The 20,257-nt window shown below is 46.0% G+C and overlaps 1 protein-coding gene across 1 annotated transcript in view; it reads right to left on the bottom strand.

The window, feature by feature from the left end:
- Setd7 (SET domain containing 7, histone lysine methyltransferase) overlaps positions 1-16,552 on the bottom strand; it is a 48,521-nt gene extending 31,969 nt beyond the window's left edge. Inside the window, exons 1-2 of the mRNA XM_027926583.2 lie at positions 16,303-16,552; positions 7,570-7,699 (exon numbers count right to left, since the gene is read on the bottom strand). Coding sequence (XP_027782384.2) covers positions 7,570-7,699; positions 16,303-16,342 — 170 coding nt within the window. The 5' untranslated portion in view covers positions 16,343-16,552. The remainder of the gene's footprint in view (positions 1-7,569; positions 7,700-16,302) is intronic.
- Positions 16,553-20,257: the final 3,705 nt, after the last annotated feature.

Genomic DNA, 20,257 nt, shown 5'->3' with positions numbered 1-20,257 from the left:
ACAAGTGTGATAAGCAAGACTGTAGTGCTTCTAGATGTATGCTATATTGTGTTTCTATTTTTCTTTTTGTTGTTGTTTGTTTTTAACCCTGAAAAAACATATTGAAGATCTATGAGTCTATAAGATCTGATTATCATAAAAGCTCAAAATAGCAATAAAATATCTGAGGAGCAATTAGTGCAATTTAGCTTTACTCTCAAAGAACAAACAACTACAAAACTAAACAAACAAACAAAAAAGAAAAAAAAAAAACCTAAGAAAAGTTCTGACTCTCCAATATTTGGGTTGAAATCCTAACCCCCAGGAAGATGGGCTCAGGAGGTGGGGCTCTGAGAGATAATTAGGTCATGAAGGCAGAAGCTTCCAGAATGGGTTTAGTGCCCTTATAAAAAGACATTAGAGAGCCCACTTCCTCTCTCCCTCCTCTGCACCATGGGGAGGCAGCACAAGGAGAAGGAAGCCATCTAAACCAGGAAGCCATCATCACCAGACATGTACCAGCCAGCTCCCTGGTCTTGGGCTTCCAGCCTCCAGAACTGTGAGAAGGGAATGTTGTTTATTTTTTTTTAATTTATTTTTGGGACCAGGGATTGAACCCAGGGGTGCTTAACCATTGAGTCACACCCCCAACCCTGTTTTGTATTTTATCTAGAGACAGGGTCTCACTGAGTTGCTTAGGGCCTTGCTAAGTTGCTGAGGCTGGCTTTGAACTTGTGATCCCCCTGCCTCAGTCTCTTGAGCCGCTGGGATTATAGGCCTGTGCCACTGCGCCTGGCTGGTGAATGTTGTTTAAAACACTCAGATAGCATTTATTACAGCAGGCCAAAACTGATTAAGACACTGAGATACTGTGATATATTTATAGTTTGGTTTTCAGCCATGCTTCTTGACCCATAACTCCCTCCCCCGGGCAGGCTATCGAAACTAGAATTTCTCTTCTCCAAGGCAGATCACAGAAACTCTAATCATCCCCTGCCTTTCTGTGCAGGAGCTGGCCATAGAGAAAATCTCTGACCAGCCATTGTCTGAGAGTAGGTCATAAGACCCCCTCATTCCAGAGGGGTCCTGTTCATACCCTGGAGGGAGGAGTGCTGCACAGAGACCCAAAAAGAATCTGAAGAGACAGGCTTTCTGCGCTCCCCACCAGCTATTAGCAATCATGTTACCACGATGAAATCTCCCCACAAACCCCAAAGGATTGGGTTCCAAGAGTGTCCAGATACGGACATGGAAAGTTACACTTCTAAGATGGCTTGGTGGTGCCACGCAGGCCCCTTCCCCAGGCCTCGCCCTGTGCATTTCTGCATGGGTACCCTTTGCAGCATCTTATATAAGATGAACCAGGGAACATGAGCGTCTCCTTGAGTGGCTCCAGCTGACTAACAGAACGTGGGAATGGGACTGTGGAAGCCTCAAATTTCAGCTGGTCAGTCAGAAGCACGGGTCAAACGGCATGGACCTTGAGCTTGGCATGTAGTGGGAGCAGTCTTGGAGACTGAGCCCTCCGCCTGTGGAGTGTGACGCTGTCTCATGTAGACAGCATCAGGACAGAATTGGATGAGAGGACACCAGCCACAGAACTGTTTGCTTGCTGGTGGGGAGACATCTCCACACCTTTTGAAGTCACAGAAGTCTGCTGTGTTGCCTGTCGAGTGACACTGGGAGCAGAAGGAGATGCAGGCACTCTGAGCTTTTCCCAACATAGTCCCCAGTCACCGTTGTCCACTCACAGTGACCACGATGATGACGGATCATCGTCTCCATCCATCCACCGATTCCTCTGAGCACCTAGGAGAGGCCCTACATTCAATAAGGTCTCTCCACATTTCCTCATTTAATCACAACAACTCTGAGAAGTAGGTTTGTTTATTCCCATTTTACAAATGAGAAAGCTGAAGTTTAGGGAGGCCAACCAGCTAGAACCTTCCATCAGTCTGCCAAGCTCCTACCAAGTTGTTAAAAGGACTGGGTTCACCCCAGGCCTCCTTTGAATTTTTCATAATTATAGCTATTGAGTGACCTGAAGCCCCATGAGAGTGTGGAGGGAAGGCGTGAGGACCAGCTATCTCCCTGTTTGTAGTTGGAGGAGGGGACACATGTAGTGGACAGAGGGCCTCATCTTGGTTGAATCCCAGCTCCAGCTCCTATGAACTAGGTGGTCACGGGATGGTTATTTAGCTTTAGTTTCTTCATACCTAAAATGGAATCATGAAACCAACGCGGCGGATTGTTGTGAAGGCAGAGCCCAGTGCTGAACGGATGTGCAGATATTCAGAGGTACCTATTTCTTTTGCATTCCCTTGCTTGCTGCATGTTACAAAATCTTTTGCCTCAATTCGGACTGTTCTTTAGAATACAGATGAATACATTTGCTGAGCCTAGTCCTACAAGAGCTGGACAACACTCAGGAACATGAAGGACTTTTGCCTTGTGTGGGAGGCTGGGAGACATGACTTCAGAAGTCCACTCCAACTCCATTTTCTCTGAAATGTGACCAAACCCTTTCTTAAAATGTAGCACAAGAAATTCTGCATAGAAGTATCACTTTAGGGGCTCATCAGATACCCTCGTTCAGGTTACTGGGCCAGTGATAAACTACAAGGAGCTCTCTTGGCTGGACGCACCAGTGTAGCAAGCAACATCAGAAGATGACTTGGACACAGAATGAAGTCATGGGGAAATTAATACTTTGAAATCTAACTGGCATGTCAAGGAGAAGCATCATGTTTACACAGCAAACAACACATGATGCATTATAGATTTGTAACTATTTTATATATTACTCATATATCTACATGTGTACGTGTGCATACATAGATATGAGCAAATGAGTTAACTCATCTTTTTCTCAGGCTAAGAAACAATTCCCTAATATCCCAAAGCCCCAAAGAAAGCCAATCTAAACTGGAACTTCCTCCTCTTCTAACCATTCTAGGACAGTGACAAATTCTGCCTTGAGATCCATAAATCTTGGTTGAAGTGAGAACAATTAAAGAAAAATACATGATAATAAACATCCAGAATTGGGGAATTATAAAGATTAGAGATGTATACATCAAAATATTAGATATTTTCCTAATATCCCTTAGTACTCCCATAAATCCTCTAGTGCCAGATTCCAGATCCACACGAACAATGCCTCGAGATCCCGTTTACCTTCCCACACATGTGCCTCTACCTTAGAACCAGAATGATATTAAGAAGAAATCCCAATTACTTAATTTTAGGAAAAGTTTCTTCTCTCCCCTCCCTTTTTCTCCCCCCCCCCCTTTTTTTTTTTTTGGTGATTCTGGTGATTGAGATCAGGAATGCTTTACCACTGAGCTACATCCCCAGCCCTCTTTATTTTTTTGAGATAGAGTTTCCCTAAATTGCTGAGACTGGCCTCAAAATTGTGATCCTCCTGCCTTAGCCTCCTGAGTTGCTGGGATTACAGGTGTGTGCCACTGTACCTGGCTTCTTCTCTCTTTTAAGGAGAGAGTAAAATGGAAAACAATAGCTGTTTTAAAAGACAATTAAAAAAAAACTAGTTTATTTTCCCATTCCTTCCTCATTCTGGGGATAAACTGTCAGGTGAAGGATGAGTGGTCTAACCTAGGTTTCCAACTTAACCAGCCAGTTCCAGTAACTTAGTTTTCCTGTTGCACATTTTGTCACAAATACAGGGACGACCAAGTCTTGATTATGTATACAAACCTGCAAACTTTCTGAAGCTGAGACAGTAGGGAAGGGGAGAACAATGACCGTTCTTGTTTCTTTCAGCTGATTTAGCGATAGCTAGCTGTTTCTGTTTTTACCTTGAGCACCCTTAAGATGCTCACCTTGGGGCTGGGATTGTGGCTCAGCGGTAGAGCGCTCACCTAGCACAGGAAGGACCGGGGTTTGGTCCTCAGCACCACATAAAAATAAATGCATTGTGTTGTGTCCACCTACACCTCAAAATAAATGTTAAAAAAAAAAGATGCTCACCTTTTCTGTCAACAGTGGTCACCTTGGTGACATGGGGTAGGGGTGGGGTTTAAAAAAAGGAACCCTTTTTTACATTTCTGTGATTCTGAAGAGTTTTAATCCACCAAGCATTTGCTATATTTTTAACCTTTAAAATATTCTGCTTCTCTCTAGGAACTTGGTTAAAAATTTTAACAAGATCATTTCTCCTGTAAATGTGGATGCTTATTGTTCTTAATCAGGCTTATTATATTCTATGTCAAGGGGAAAGTTGATTCTAAAATTTTCTTCACATTCATTTGAGCCCTTCGCATGATTGCACATCTGGGTTCAGGTTTCATATAAGACTAAAAATGCATCTTCTGTTACTACATTTTGTGATTTTCCTTCTTGCTTTCCAAACACAGGTTTCTACAATTGCAAAGGAACCCTTTATTGGGATCATAGATCAGCACTAGAGGTTTAAGCAAGTTTCTTTAACAAAACTTTTTGTTTCCTGACCTTTACTTCAAAAGCTTGATTTCAGACTTTTGCAGGGAATATTTCAAGACTAAAGGTCTTGACTGACTAAAGGCCTTGACTGTAGAGTCCCACTTAATTAAAAAATATATATATAATAAATGGACACAAACCCAGCACCTCCCATGTGCTAAGCAAGCACTCTACCAACTGAGCCACAACCCCAGCCCCACCCCCACCCCCACATAATTTTAACAATATATAGATCCTAATAATCAGGAGTGGTAACAGGGAGGAAATATTAACAGATAAATGTAAATAGAGATGCTGCCCCTGTAGAAATAAATGGCTTCCCGTGTGCCACACCCCACCAAAACTATACCCTCTTAAAAGACGCAATAGATTCCACAGCCTTTGTTTTAGTCATAAGATGCTCACTAATTTTTGCAGAAAATTCTCTTAGCAGACATTTCACATCAAGACATGTATTGGGATTATGAAGGATGACAGTGACCTTCTGAGGGCCTGTCCCTGCATAAATTCTCATGTGCAATAACCACCCTCTTACCCAGGGTATTGGCCCTGGCCTCTCTGAAGATCAACCAGCCCCCCCCCCCCCGCCCCGACATCCTTGCCAACAATATACTGTGTTTTTTTTTTTTTGGTACCAGGGATTGAACCCAGGGGTTCTTAACCACTGAGCCACATCCCCAGCCCTTTTAAAAAATATTTTATCTAAAGACAGGGTCTCGCTGAGTTGCTTAGGGTCTTACTAAATTGTTGAGGCTGGCTTTGAACTTGAAATCCTCCTGCCTCAGCCTCCCAGGTGGCTGGGATTTTAGGCCTGCACCACCCTGACTGGCAATACTTGAGTGGTAGGTATGGAAATTAGTGAATGGGAGCCTTGAGAAGGAAAAAAAAAAGAGTCAATGAATTTATTTCTAGCTGGAGGGTCTGGGCTTCCACCTGACCCCGTGCTTTGAAGTTTTCATGTCATCACACACACACACACACACACACACACACAGATTTCTGCATGTGTGTGGCCCACTAGGTCAGTGGCTGGAGCTCATGGGGCCTGGTCTTCATGAAGGCTCAGGCCTTGCTCAGCAAACCGGGGGGGCGACATCCTGCTCGTTCTTGGCATTCTGGTTCAGAAACTGGGTCTGGACCATCAGTACTTTTGTTTATCAGATCTGTGAGGCAAGAAGGTAACCAACACCAAATCACCAACTTTAACCGAATCTGTTGGGCCGTTTTCAGTCACTGGTTATAATTATCAAACTATCAGATTGGGGAAGCCTGGGGGGAGGTGCGTTTTGGGCGAATTCCACACTTTTCTTTCAGCTCCCTACTCAGCAAGGACTCTATTACGGTTTTGATTTTAGTATCAAATCAAGGGAAAGTGCTATGGAGCATAAGAGACGTTATAGACATAGAATCTGGCCCACGGAAATCTCTGTCCTTGGATATGGAGCAGCCGAAAGAAGACATTCATGTAAGTGGTCGCAGAGAGAGGAGAATGCTTGCAGTATAAGGTGAAACGGGACTGTCAAGAAAAAGAACTTTACGCCAGCTGCGGTGGAAATGGGTGGGAAAAGCCACCCTCTGGGCAGGTTGCCAGGCACGAGGGAGACCAGCACCTTGGCCAGGTCTCCAGTGGGCATTCCCATTAGGATGAAAGAAGAGAAGAGAGCTACCTGGCCAGTTTTACATTGACAGCGTGAAAGCAGAATTCTGATAAATATCATGTGGGGTGAGGGGTTGGGGACAATAGGAAAGGAAAGGGTGGCATTAGTCATTAAAATGAAACTTTTTTTCTCCACTGCCAAGAATGGAACTCAGGGCCTTCTGCTTGCCAGGCACTGAGCCAAATCCCCAATTCCTGAAATAAAACTTTACAAAAGTCCTATGGTCAATTCTTATTGCTTTCCTCACTTTCTTATATCAGAGAATGGAGGAACAATTGTCATCTCTGAAATCAACCCACAGCATTTCAAAAAAAAGGTTTGTGGTGGCATGCCAGTGCCTGGGATCACCCTTCAGCTGCCAGCTAGACATCCCCTTTCCTCAAGTTTAGAAAGTGCTGGCGCATCACCAATGCCAGGGGTGTAGTAAAGGGTGCCATCACCCACACGCTCCTGTAACCTTAGCGAAGTCTTTTCTGTATTTCCCACTCGACGGGTCTGATAATAGATTTCTTTAACTGCTTGAGAAATTCACTGCTTCTGAAGCTGACATGGAAGAAGACCTTGCTGAAGAGGGGGGCCCATGGAACCCTATCTCTCCCTCAAAGAGAAAAGTCCTCCAGTCACACCTGGCCATCACAGGAGGGCAAACAGCTTCTGCCACGTGGCATCCTTATGAAAGGAAGCAAGAAGAGACGTGACATACCTTGTCCAGGTGGTACAAGTGAAAGTGCTTTGACTACAGGTAAACCATGGAAAATACTAGCACAGACATCAGTGTGACGGAATCACATAGAAGGACCAATTATCCCAAAGGCAGGCATCTAGCGTGCCGTGAGTCTAGAGCTCTGTACCCCACTGTCTACCCCATTGTCTTACTTCTTGAACTGCGATGATGTGGCTTTGTAGGGTTTTGCCAGATGTATTCTTCCACAACCTCGTCAGGAGAGGGAATGTAAGGAAGGGATGAAGCTAAGGAGTCACCCAGGCAGCCGAATTGAGAAACCACAACTGCTGACAGAGTAGGCTGAAGGCAGGTGTGCTCATTACACTAAGAAGAAATGGAATCACTCTCTGATGGAATTGCCCAAACTGGCCACCAACAGAAGTGACCCGCACTTGTGTGACCTCACTGAGATGCATCACAGTACTTGAATGATCAGGTGAGATCCATCAGAGAACTGGGTGACCATGTAATGAATGAACTTGTGCAAGATGGGGGTCCCTGAATCTGGCAGGGCAGAGTATCAGCTAGACAGATCCATCATGGGCTTTGCACACCTGACGGTGGCTTCCTGATAGCCACCGGGGTGACATCTCAGCCACCAAAGCAGCACATACATATTGGGGTTACCTTTTTACCTTTTGTATAAGTTGTACAAAAATTTCCACTGGAATTCTTTCATTTGTATCATTCCTTCATGTGAAATAGTTCAGTTCCCTCCAAAACAAAAAACAAAACAGTGAGTGCTACCTGCCATCAAAGAAGAAGAACTTCCCACGTCCATTCTTTTCTCCATGAACAAAGTTGCCCTCAAATCTGTCGGTGGAGGAGTAGGTGACTGTGCAGAACCCATGCGGCAATCCATCGTCATCCAGGTGTCCTGCGGAAAGAACCACAAGGCAAAGCTTAACAGAGTCTGGGCTCCCCACCACTGTCAGCCCGGATGCTGCCAGGCAAGTCCTGGGGTTGCCCAAGGACCCCTTCCTCGGTACCAGGTGGTCAAACATGCAAAGCTTTCTCAATTCGCTCACACTGGTGGCACCCACTGGATCATGGACACTTGTGAACTAACAGGTCTACAGGGACTTGGCCACATTTCAGAATATGAAATTTAAATAGGCTTGCATCTCATGTGGGACTGAGGGCTATTATCAATAAGATCTGCAGTGCTGGCTACAATGTACCACCTACCCCCCCCCCCCCACACACACACACACTAGATCTTCTCATGTTTGAAAAGAAACTCTGTGCTTAACTGAAATGTGGTTCAGAGTCATTGTTAGAGTGTATCGCTAGATACATTATCTTGGCAATAAATTATCCAATTCTTGAGTTTTTAAAGTACCCAGTATGATTTTATATATCATTCTGTTTTATGATGTGGAGGACTACAGCCTTTCTGAGACCCCCCCAAGTTTACATGTTATGCTCAGATAACAAGAAAGAGAGTCATGTCTCTAAAACTGCCCTGCTATTCATACACAGCCTCATTGGCTGAGAGTCCTTTTTTAAATTTTTTAAATTTTGGTATTGAGGATTGAACCCAGAGGTGCTCTACCATTGATCCACATCCCCAGCACATTTTATTTTCTATTTTGAGATAGGGTCTTGATAAGTTGCTGAGGACCTTGCTAAATTGCTGAGGCTGGCCTTGAACTTGCAATCCTCTTGCCTCAGCCTCCAGAGTCACTGGGATTACAGGTATGTGCCACCACCACACATGACTGGCTGACAGTACTTCTAAGCTCAAACTTGAGCATAACCTGTTTTATTTTGCAAAATCATTCAGCTTTGAATGTTTAGCAACAACCTTGTTGCATACCCCCTACCACTGTGTGTCAGAGGGTTTGTATTCTAAATGGAGGCAGAAGTGTCCACAAAGCCATTTCACTAGTGATCTTGAACCTCAGCAGTAGTCATTACCCAGATCTTTCAATTGCTGACTCTTCCTGGATCCCAGGCGGTCTATTCTAATGTATATGTTTGCAGTCCACGTTTCAGTTCTTTATTACTATCTACATATTTCACAAACCCCAGGGATCACCTCCTGGGGTCTCCCCACTCATTCTGGCAAACTGATTTTGCAGAGCTGGGTGAAAATAAGGGCAGTCATTACTCTACTGGCTTTTTCCTGGGTTAACAACCAGGGTCATGGATGGAAAAGGAATAGAGACATTACACACCGTGTGCAGCACAGGACATTAAATACTAAAATGTGGCTTCCAGATGGTGCACAGACAGGAGAAAACATACCAAACCACCACAAGGAATGTTTTCATCTCCTAAAATAATTTCTTCTAGCATGATAAAAGAATATTATCAGGCTGGGCTGTAGCTCAGTGGTAGATGGTTGTTCTAGCATTCGTGAGGTCCTGGATTTGATTCCCAGCACCACAAAAGAAAAAAAAAATTAAGAATATTACAAAGAATTAAAATGCTCCTTAGTTCTATTACTGATTACAGAAGGATAAAATAACAGCCAACAGATCAATACATCTGACTCCACATAAAATGGGTCTCGCTGAACGTGTACAGTAAGACATGACTACTTAAATACATGACAATCAAGATAGTCCCTTTCCTCTTAACATATGCTTTTTCCACCAGGGCCAGGAAATCAATTGTCAGGAGGGAACTAGGTCATAAGTGCTTTCTTTTTTATATAAAAACCAATGGTACATGATCCTTGAGTCATATGAAATATGTGGATAGTGTTTTCTAAATATCTACTGATGACATTTTTCTCACTGAAACAGATTGTTTACTTTTTTTCTTTTCATAAAAAATCCACTCAGTGTACAATAGCTAAAGTTTTTTTTTTTTTTATGAAAATGTTGTTGGGATAAAATTAAATTTAGCCACTAAAGTTCCTAAAAATTTAATGTCCTATTTTGAATTGGGTATAAAGTTCAGAATAATCAGGTTAGCCTCATATGAGATATTTACTAATTTGTTGAAAATGCTTTTTTTCATAGAAATCAGTTCACACATTTCACACTTTACACAGTCCATGTTGATAAATCTGTTATTTCACTTTAGATCAAGAGAAATATTATGATAAACATGAACACTAATTCCAATGTAAATGCACCCTGCTTTCCCTCTAGCCTGTCCTATTTCTGAATACAGTGCTCACGGTTCACCCTCAGCAATGGAACTGAACTATTAGGGAAATGGAAGATGTCAGATGACACACCAAAAGCGCATAGAGGTCAGCACTGATCCCAGGTGAGATGACCAGAGGCTCAACCCTGCTCCACGAGGGATGCCTGTGTTGGTGCCTTTCAACAGGCCAGCGGAGAGGAGTCCCATCATCCTTTTAATCTCTTAGGAGAGAGGGACATACTGAATGATGGCCATTTCTCAGGTGATCTTGTGATTCTAGAAGAAGGTGCATGGGTGTGTGACCCTTCCCTGTCATTCTTAAGGTTTTTATGTTGCTGGTGGGGGAGTTCTGAAATCTTTCAAAGCACACTGGGGTCTCGTTCTCCTCTTTCTCCTTCCTCTACCCTTCCCCCTTCCCCTCCTCCTTCTTTTCTTTATTTCTTTTTTTTTCTTCTTCTTTTCACAGTACTAGGGATGGACCCAATGTGTAGCTAAATATACTGTACATGTTTAGGCAAGGTGCTAGGCAAGTGCTTTACCACTGAGCTACATCCCCAACCCTTTTTATTTTGAGACAGGGTCTCTCTAAGGTGCTGAGGCTGGTCTGGAACTTGGAATCCTCCTGCCTCAGCTTCTGGAGTAGCCGGGATGACAGGTGTGGACCCACAAGTCCTGCTCAGGGATGCCCCACTTGACTGGCTATGGTTTTTTGTTTTTTTCCATTTCATCAGGATGTGATCAACTAATAGCATTAGAAATTAGAGGCTGTGATCATTCAAGACTTCCACCCTGAATATTTAATAGCTCAGGGGATTTTTCCTGAGCAGTAAAACTTTACATCTAGAAAACAACCAAAACAATAACAACAAAGACTTTTCCAAACAAATAAACACAGGGAACATAAGAAATTGGGTGGCTATGCCCCTCCATTTCCTTTTAGCATTAGTTCTATGAGAGATTCCAGCATGATTTCATTTCAAATGTCCTTTAGATAATATGATTTATGATATTTTGTCATGTCAGTGATAGTCTTATTTAGTTAATTTTTGCAGTGTGGGAGATGGAATCCAGAGCCTTGTGTGTGCCAAGCAAATTCTGTACCCTTTTACCCCACCTCTAGTCCTACGAAGAGTCAATTTAATGAAGTAGGATGTTGATAAACAGAAGAAGAACCCACTGGGTCAAGTGTTTCCTGTTATCACTTTAAACCTCAAAACAATCTTCTAGATTTCCACCTATTTCCGTTGAGGACACCAATGACACATGACTTGTCTATGAATGCTGCAAGCCCTTCCCCCAAGGCCAACAATTCCTCTTCTCTTGGGAGGAGTGTTGAGCACTCTTTCTTCCTGGCTGCTATAGAACAAGGTGTCACTACGAAAGACAGGCGTGTCCAAGGCCCTGGTAGAGAAGGTAATCCTCCTAGAACTGCAGAGATTTTCAACAGCATGTCCAGGTTGTCAATTCCTGTCCCTTGCCAGTGTTACCTAACTTAAAGAGAAGCCCTCGTCCCCCCAGCTCTGATTGAGGTCAGTCTGCAGAATGTGCCAGGTCAGCCAACAGCCTTCCAGGCCAGTTTCCACTACACAGAGGGTGAGCACCAGGCCCAGAGGACAGGGAAATTAACTTGAATGACTGCTCTGTGTTTTTAATGCTGCCCCAGCTAATCCACCGTATATCCGTCTGCAGCATGATTTTAAATATTTATAGGCATTAGAGAAAGGAAAAGAAAAAGCAACAATTTCACAAGTCTACTTTTTCATTTTGTTCTAAAGATCATTATCTACTGAATGGATAGAAAGTTAAATATTTCCCCTTGAGTTACTTTTGAGTAAGGTTTTTTCCCCTGAACCTGATAGAAGCCAGGCCTCTACTCTGCCAGCAATGTTTGCCTCAGCAAAGGAAATTCCCTCCAGATCAGACTCTGCTGCTGACTGCCTCAGGCTCACAAGGGATCTGGGAGTGCAGTGTGGGTTTCCTCAAAACAAGAGACCCTTCCACATTATTACTACTTTTGGAGGGTTTTACATAGTCCTCCAAAAGTAGTAATAATAAAAGCCAAGCTTATTCTAATAATAATAATGCAAAAAAAAAAAAAAAAAAAGCCTTCCTGATGATACACTCACACAGGCTGTTAAAAATATAATTTGATTTTTAAGGGCAATTCACTGCAAGAGCTCAACTGTTAGTTGTGAGGGTCATAATTTCAGCACGTGGCCCACAGGGAGAGGGTGCTACCAGTACACTGAGCATGCATTTGTCCTAGGAACACAGCGTGGGTAGTCTTATTACAGAAGCCAGGACAGGCTATTGGGTGGCCTGTTAATAGAAATATTACTGTTTTGAGGGCGCTGGGTAGGGAAACTCTGAGCAGCTGTTTTCATCCTGGTCCCTTGTTCTGGGGATTCTGCTCTTTCCCCCTTTTGAGCAATTTTCCTTGGTGTCTCCTAGGCGTTTCCAGGGCTTCCTGTTTTTTTTTCCTGCTTCATAACTGCACACCTGGACCATTGCAAGGGGCCTATGAGGTGACATTCAGCTGCCCATTCAGCCCCTCCCAGTGTCCCTGCTTACCACTGTCCAGAGCAGAGCTCCAAAGGGTAGCTCCTGTGGCCTCCAGCTGTCATCCTCTGGTCCTGTGACCCACGCTCCCCTCCCTCAGGCACCCTCCACTTCTCTCCTAAGCCCAATATTACAGCAGATCCCACAAAATGATTCTCTGGATGGGCCCCAGTAGTTCCATGTGGGATGTCTTTACTTTCAAAGTTTTCCTCTCAACTCAACTCTGTGCCACCTCTTTGGGGGAAATCTTTCCCCCTCTACTTCCCCAAGCTACAAGTTAATTGTTACTTCCTCTCAACCACTGAGATCCATCTATGTAGACATGCTACAATGTTAAACTGCTAATAGGGACTACATTGTATTCATTTCCATCTATGGGTGGACAAAGAAATAGAAAAATAAATGTTTCCAAAGCCCCTGATGAAAACTAACACATGAAAGCTAAACATCACTCTCCACTGAACAAACTAGACTTTTAATGTTTTAAAAAACCACAGTGAGAACAAGGAGCAGTGACATGCACCTCATCTCAGCTTATCCAGAGGCTGCGGCAAGAGAATCACTTGAGCCCCAGAGTTCGAGGCCAGCCTGGGCAACATAGCAAGACCCCTGTCTCAAAAGTCATAATAATAAAAATTTTAAAATAAAAATAAAAAGCCACAGAGAGAGCTCAAGTTCAGCCTCCGGGTCTCAAAGCTTGTTGTTTACCCAGAGGAGCAGGGCAGGCAGAGGTGCAAAGAATGTTCCCTCCTGACACCCCCATTTCCCCTCTGGGAATTCATTCACTCTGAGTTTAGAACTTCACTAGGTTACAATTCTACCCTGATAGAGATCCAAATTGTATATGATGCACAAGACATTTAAACTCAAGTCCTCAAGAGATCAGTTTCTCTCCCAGGGTACACTTTAATGGGGGAGGGGAGAGGAGAAAGAATTCCTGTGGCAGAGGCTGAAATGAAATTATCTTTCCCAGATGCATTATTCTGAGACACTGAACTCTGTCAGAAAAACCTCTGAAGAGTTATTCTGATAAAGAACGATGTTGACATAATATTTAGCTGTTTCTCAACTCAAACACCCAAGTACTTCATATAGTTGACTGACAGATCAAAAATTTAAAACTATGTGGGGAGACAGTTTGGTATAGTGGAGGGGAAGTCCAGCCTGTCCCTCCCCCTTGCTAAATGTCCTTGAATTAGTTCTTCTCTATGTCTCATTTCCCCTCCTCAGTAAAATTAGAATATTTGTACCTGTCTCATAAGACTGAATGGATAATATGTGCGAAACACTGAGCACAGAACTTCCACGTAATAAGAACAAAAAAATTATAGCAACGATAATAATAGCTAAGACAATGAACTTCTGAGCAGAGAGGCTGTGTTTATGGAGAGAGGTAGATTAGTTGAACACCAAGATATTCAGACTAGTTTCTCTTTGGGAGAAGGTCATGAACAGTTTATATCTTATACCTGTGTTAGATGTTAAGCAGAGACCACTGCACAAGCACTAAAAAGGCCAACAATTGCTGAGAAAAGCCCAAGGGTGCAATTTGCCAGGAGCACAAACAGAGCTTTAGACATCCTGCAAATTTGAGCCTGACAGCTCATTATTATTTATTTATTTTATTTTATTGAGACAGGGACTCGCCAGGTTGCTCAGGCTGGCCTAGAACTGTCAAGTGATCCCGCCTCAGTTCCCAGAGCAGCTGGGACTTCAGGCATACACCACCATACCTGGCTTCTCTAAGGACTTTTAAATATCAAAAGTTATTCTAGGACTGGGAATGTAGCTCAGTGATAGAATATTTACATAGCAGGCGCTGGGTGTGATCCCTAGCACCATAGGAAAAAAATAAATTAAAATTTTAAAAATTTAAAGTTAATCTAATTGTCTAGTGTTAGGTGCCACTGAGTGTGTGTCCCAGATTGCCCAAGATAGTCAAGGTTTAAGCCAGTTGTCCCAGCATAATTATTAATAGTGCCCACTCTTGCTCTCAGGAGTGTTCTGATTTAGGACAATAATGTATATGCTCAACCTGTATAACTGCCTTTCCCGATGATAAAAGGAAACTTCCCTGCTTCTAATCCAGGAGATTATCTCAAAAACAACATAGATACATGTTGAAAGCCTCCTTAACATTCTGCAAAAGGCCCCCAGGACCAGAGGGGAAGGAGGCTTCATCTGTGATCAGGGTTTTTACAAGTAAAAAGTAAAAGTAAACTTTGAGGAATAAGAGTAAACCCTAACAAGCCCTAATTTGAGAAGAGCATTTTTTCCCCCCATGACAGAGGCAGAAGAAGTCAGTAACTTAATTCAAAGTCTTGTGGACCAACTCAATCAATGCCTTTGGGTCCCACTAAGTTCCAACATTAAGTTTACTTAAGGGGTACAAGCTCTGAGTTCACAATATTGTGAAAATTTTCTAAAGTTAAAAAGCATACTAATTGCCTTTGAACCTAGATGAAAAAAAATAATAAGTTTTAATATTTACATCAGATTGAATACCTTTTGGAGAATTCATAAATATCACTCTGATTAATCTCCTTCAAGAGCACTGCAATAGGAATTATGTTTATGAAATCATAAAATTTGATTTTTCCTACTGTAGCACTGACCATGCATCCTTATGCATTTGTAAAGCCTTGCCACTTTAGTTTTTAATTGTTTGTGAGAATTTGTTTATACAAATTAGATAGAAACAAGATTCAACCAATAGCTAAAAATTATTTGCTGGGATGCTGTTTAAAATATTCTGGAACAATACCACACACAACATTGCAAAACATCACGACGCACGGTTTAGGGTAGAATCGAATAAATACGCTAAAGAGTATTTTCCAGTATTCAGTGTTACAAAATCAAAACATCTGATGACACAAACAACGAGATTGTATAACGTCCCCACAGCGTTTTTCAGAACTAGCAAAAAAGAGGTGGAGAAACTCAGCAAAACAAAGTGGCAAGGAAAGTCGGGGGAGGGGCGCCAGAAGAGAAGGGGCGGAGAAACACGACACCGCGGTGGTGATATCACCCACAGCCAACTGCAAGGAATTCAGAAAGTTAAGTGTCACCCAGCAATTTCGGTCGGGGTTTGCGACGCGCCCGCACAGCGTGGCGGCGGCGGCGACACCCCGGCTCGGAAGCAGGAAGGGGGAGGGGGGCTTGACAGAGTTCGCTCGGGGAAGCAGAAGGGAGGGCCACCCGCCTCCCCGACCTCGCACGATCGAGCCCGGGGTCGGAAGCGTGGTCCAGTACCCTGCAATGATTTCATCCTTTTGGAGGAGCCGCCGCTGCCGCCACGTGCCAGGTTCGGCCCGGTGCGCGGCGCTGGGGGACCCACCCGGTGGCGGCCGCGGTGGCCGCGGGGCGCAGCGGCGAACGGAAGCAAAGGGCTATTGGCCGGAGAGGGAATCAAGGTTGCCCAAACTGCACAGGGGGGTTGCTCCGCGGGGACAACCAGGTCGCTGACCTCCAGGGTACCCTACCCTCCATCCCCGCGAGGGGAAAGACCAGAGTGCAGGGCAGGTTAGCAACTCCAAGGGAGGATGCAGGCTGTGGCCGGGCGGGATGAAGCCACCGTGCATTCCCAGGGCCCCCGGCCCAGTGAGCCCCATTCCCGGCCTGCGCCCCGCCGCGAACGGTGAGCTCCCGGCAGCGTGGCCGTAGCTGTCCGGCCCCCGCCCGATCGGGGCAGCCCTCCACCCGCATAGGGGACAGTGGCTGCCGCGGGGCCCGGCACCGCGCAGGTCGCAGCCCGCCACTCCTTCGGCGCTCCGGGCCCTAGGAGTGTCCTCCCCGGTCCCGGAGAAATGCTTGTACCTTCCACTGCCTCCTCCACCATCTCGTCGTCGCTATCCATGGCGGCCGGGGACCCTGCCCAGCTCGGGGCCGCGCGGCTGCCTCCCGTCCCTCCGGGTGCTCCCGGCGGCTGAGCGAGCGCTGGGGCTGAGCCCTGCGAGTTTGGAGGAGGAGGAGGAAGAGGAGGAGCAGTCGGGGCTGGCTCGCACTGCCTCCCCCTACAGCCCTTTCAATTCCTCGGCCTTCAGCTGCTGCCGCAGCAGCCGTCCCCCCTCCCTTCGCCCACTTGCCCCTGGCCTCCGAGGCTCTGGGGTGCCGCGGTGGCCGCCACCGCTGCAACTTTCTCCTGTGATACCCCCTCTTTGTTATCGAGCAGCTGATCCGCTGACATCACCCAGCGCTGGTGCGCTCCCTCCCTCGCTGATTGACAGTTCCCTGTCCCTTCCCAGAAGTAAGGCTCCTTAAAACGAAAGGCGCTCCGGGGCCGCGCTGACTCTGTGCCCCAGCCAGCCGGTCCCTGGGCCCCTCGGCGTTTATCTTTTTGCTTTTGCGCGACTTTGCGCGCTCCGAGCGTGCCACAGGGTCCTGGCAGCTCCGGGCTTCTTACGTGCATTCAAGACCTCAGGGTACCCGCCCTCTGGGGGTCTCCCGCAACTTGGAACTCCGCAGTGCAGTGCCCCCTCCCTCCCCGCACTTCGGGACAACCTCCAAAGCTCAAGGGAAGCCGAGGAAGCCTTGCTGCCGCCCCGGCGCCTCGACTTCCTCTCGCCCTCGCCCCCGCGTCACCCGGTGTGCCACCGGAGCTGCACAGTGCGGCAGGCACAAGAGCGCAGGTGCCCGCACGGCCCCGCATCGCACCCGCGAGCCGGTTTCCGAGACTCGAGGGGGTGTCATCCCGCCTGGATTCCGCCGGACTGTGGGTCCCACCCCAGGGCCCCCAGGATCCACCTTCCTTCGGAGCGTCAGGCCCTGGGGTGATTCAGAAACGCCTCGAATACCAACGGCAGCAGGCTCTTTATCAGGCAGGAAACTAGCCGCACCGAGGGCTTGGCAGATTCCTCCTCGCGGTTGTAGTCATGGAAAAGGAGCCACCGAGCGGAGCTAACGAGGAAGGACCCTCCGTCTGGCGCGCCTCCTTCTCGCGCTTCCCGTCCTGTACGTGTGCTGTCCCCAGCTGTCCCTGCTTCTCCAAGTGCCAACTACTTCACAGATTCAGGCGCCTTCGAGTGGAGAAAACCACTGGGCACCCACTTCACGGCCCAGCCACTTATCCACAGTGTCATTATGGTGCTGCCTCTTACAGGTGGCGGTAAAGGGCGGCAGTAAATAGCGGGTTAAATGGATGCAAATGTACACAATGTACCGTGGAATTACCGGGTGCCGCTTTGGGCATCTGCCAAGAACAGCTACTGCACGGAGAGGAAGCGGGTGAGGCGGGGAGCGAGGAAAGTTGTTCCATTTTGTTTTCTGAACAATGAACGAGGCTTTAGAGATTTCGAAGTACTTCCATCACCCAGGAGACCACTCCTTTTTTTGGCTCTGTGTTTGAATGCCAGTTTTTTTTGTTTTTAAATGAGTATTGCTGGCTCTTTTTTTTTTTTTAATTCAATTTTTCCTCAGTGAAAAAGAGAACAATGCTAGGGATATTAACCCCATCAACTGCCAGGAATTTTAGGGCCTCAAATTCCCCCCTCCCACCTCGGCTTTCTTTTGGGGGGGGGGGTAGTGGAGGTAGAACCCAGGACCTCAGGCATGCTAGGTGCTCTACCACTGAGCTATCCCCCCAGCCCTTAGAGTAGTTTTGTTTGTTTGTTTTAATTTTGAACCGGGGTCTCACTGAGTTGCCCAGGCTGGCCTCGAACTTAAAATCTTCCTGCCTCAGGCTCCACAGTAGCTGGGACTGTAGCCCTGTGCCACTGCCCCAGGCGTCTCAGCCCTCTTTGACTTTTGGAAAGAGGGGTGGATCCTGATGCAGGAGTTAGGACACTAACTGCAAAGCCAACCTGTCACCCCTGCATACCCAAATTCCTCCTCCTGACTGCTAGAGATTCAAACTGTACTTTAAAGCTTCCTGGGGTTTTAGGTTTGGCTATTCTGAGGACCTTTAACTTAGGCTGGACCACTCTGGGGACTTCTGGCTCAGGTTAGGCCATTCTGAGTTTTTCCAGCTTAGTTAGACCTCCCTGAAATCTTTCTGCTGAGGGCTGACCTCCATAAAGTCCTCCGGTGGGGATACCCGGGCCTCAGGCCTTCACAGGGAGAGGCATTCTTGCAGAGAATGATGAAAGGGCCACCCCAGGTCACGTCATGTTCAAATGTGAACCACATGTACAAGATTTTATTTTTTTTTAAGTTGACATTCACTGATCTTGGTCACTCCCTGGTTTTGAGTTATGTGACATTTTTTTTTTTTAATTCCATTTTTATATATCATTGCTTTTCTTATTGTACTGATACACAAAACCACACCAGAGCCTCATCTTCCCCGGTTCCCAGTTTATTTTCAGGGGCAAAAAGGATACTGAAAGCTAAAGGAAGAGGCGAAAATAATTTATCCCCTTACACTTAAGGATACAGGGTAGGGGAGGGTGGATGGGAGGAAAGCTCTCAGAGATACAGGTTCATATGAGTGGGTATATGTGTGGGGTAGACTCTGTCAAGTGTCCTGCCTCTGTCCTTAGGTTCAGAGAAGGAGGTCCATCTGTTGTCCCCTTGGTGTGGTTCTGTCCAGTGCCTTTCCATCTGCTGCTTTGAGAACACCTGGGACCCAGCATAGAGCCCCCATCAGGGAAGCAAACCTCCTATACACCCCCAAGGGGCTGGGCTAGGAAGCAGCTAGGGCCTTGCTGGGAAGCAACTAGGGCCTTCTGGGCAGAGTGGGCATAGAAGGGAGGAAAAGCCACCTGAAGACCTTCACCAGATCTGCTGGTGAGGCAGGCAGTAGCCAGACAGTCCCATCTCTCATCCTTCATCAGTCATATCTGTTGGCTCTGGGCCCAGAGTTTAGGCAAAATGTTTTATGACTCCCTTAAAAAATACTAGCATCTTTACAAGTCATTTTGCGTATGTTCTGAGTCTCCTTCCCTAGGCGGACTGATTCTTATTTATAGCCCCAGAACCCAACACAGTGGTTGGTAGTGAATGTGGGTTAAGCATTGTCAGCGATGATTTTGCAGATAGGAATATCCTGTTTTATATAAACAGTACTGAGTCTCTCTCACAGACTAGCTCCTCTGCCTGTGTTTTGGCAAAGTGTTTTGTTTTGGCTCAAGACTGGAGAGCATTTTCAAGTTGTTCTACTTTCCCACCTCCACTGGCCCCAAATCGGCTTCCATCACATCCTTCCCCACAGTTTCCTTCATTGAGAGCTCATTTCATAAACCCTCTTTCCACTTGGCTTCCCACCAGTTTCTCGTGTCGTACTCTGTCCCCACCAACGTGGTCATGGGCTAGAAAATCAATAAAGCTCTTAATCACAAACAATGTGCAGCAGCGGTAGTGACTGCAGCTGGCAGCAGTGTGGCTGAGCTCCTGACTGGCAGATCCCAGCATGCCGGGACAAGCCCAGCCAGGGACGAAAAGCACTGCCCAGGACTCCAGCATCTGGGCCCTGCCCAGGGCCTTGCCTGCAGACTGACACTGCGGAGTGACTTTTCTGAGCTTCCCTGGCTTGGCTTTCACCATATCCGATGATCACTGCATCCAACCATATGTCCCCTCCCTTTAGACTCAGCTTGGGAAACAGAAGTTTCTCTGCCATTGCAGCAAGCAATCAGGATACTGAGTTAATTTGATTCATTTTACCACCCATGTCTTTCCACAGAGAACTTACACGACTCATTTACTTAAGAGACTGATGTAACCTGCAATAAGTATATTTCTGCAAGCTTTTTGTACTTTCTGCACCTTTCTACATTTAGGGGAAGCAAGTCTGTCCGTTCACTGCTGTGCAGCTGAGCACATGGGGAGACTTAGT

The sequence above is a fragment of the Marmota flaviventris genome, chromosome 7, assembly GCF_047511675.1.
Source record: "Marmota flaviventris isolate mMarFla1 chromosome 7, mMarFla1.hap1, whole genome shotgun sequence".
In the NCBI taxonomy this organism is placed as follows: domain Eukaryota; kingdom Metazoa; phylum Chordata; class Mammalia; order Rodentia; family Sciuridae; genus Marmota; species Marmota flaviventris.
This window is presented reverse-complemented; position numbering and strand designations above follow the sequence as displayed.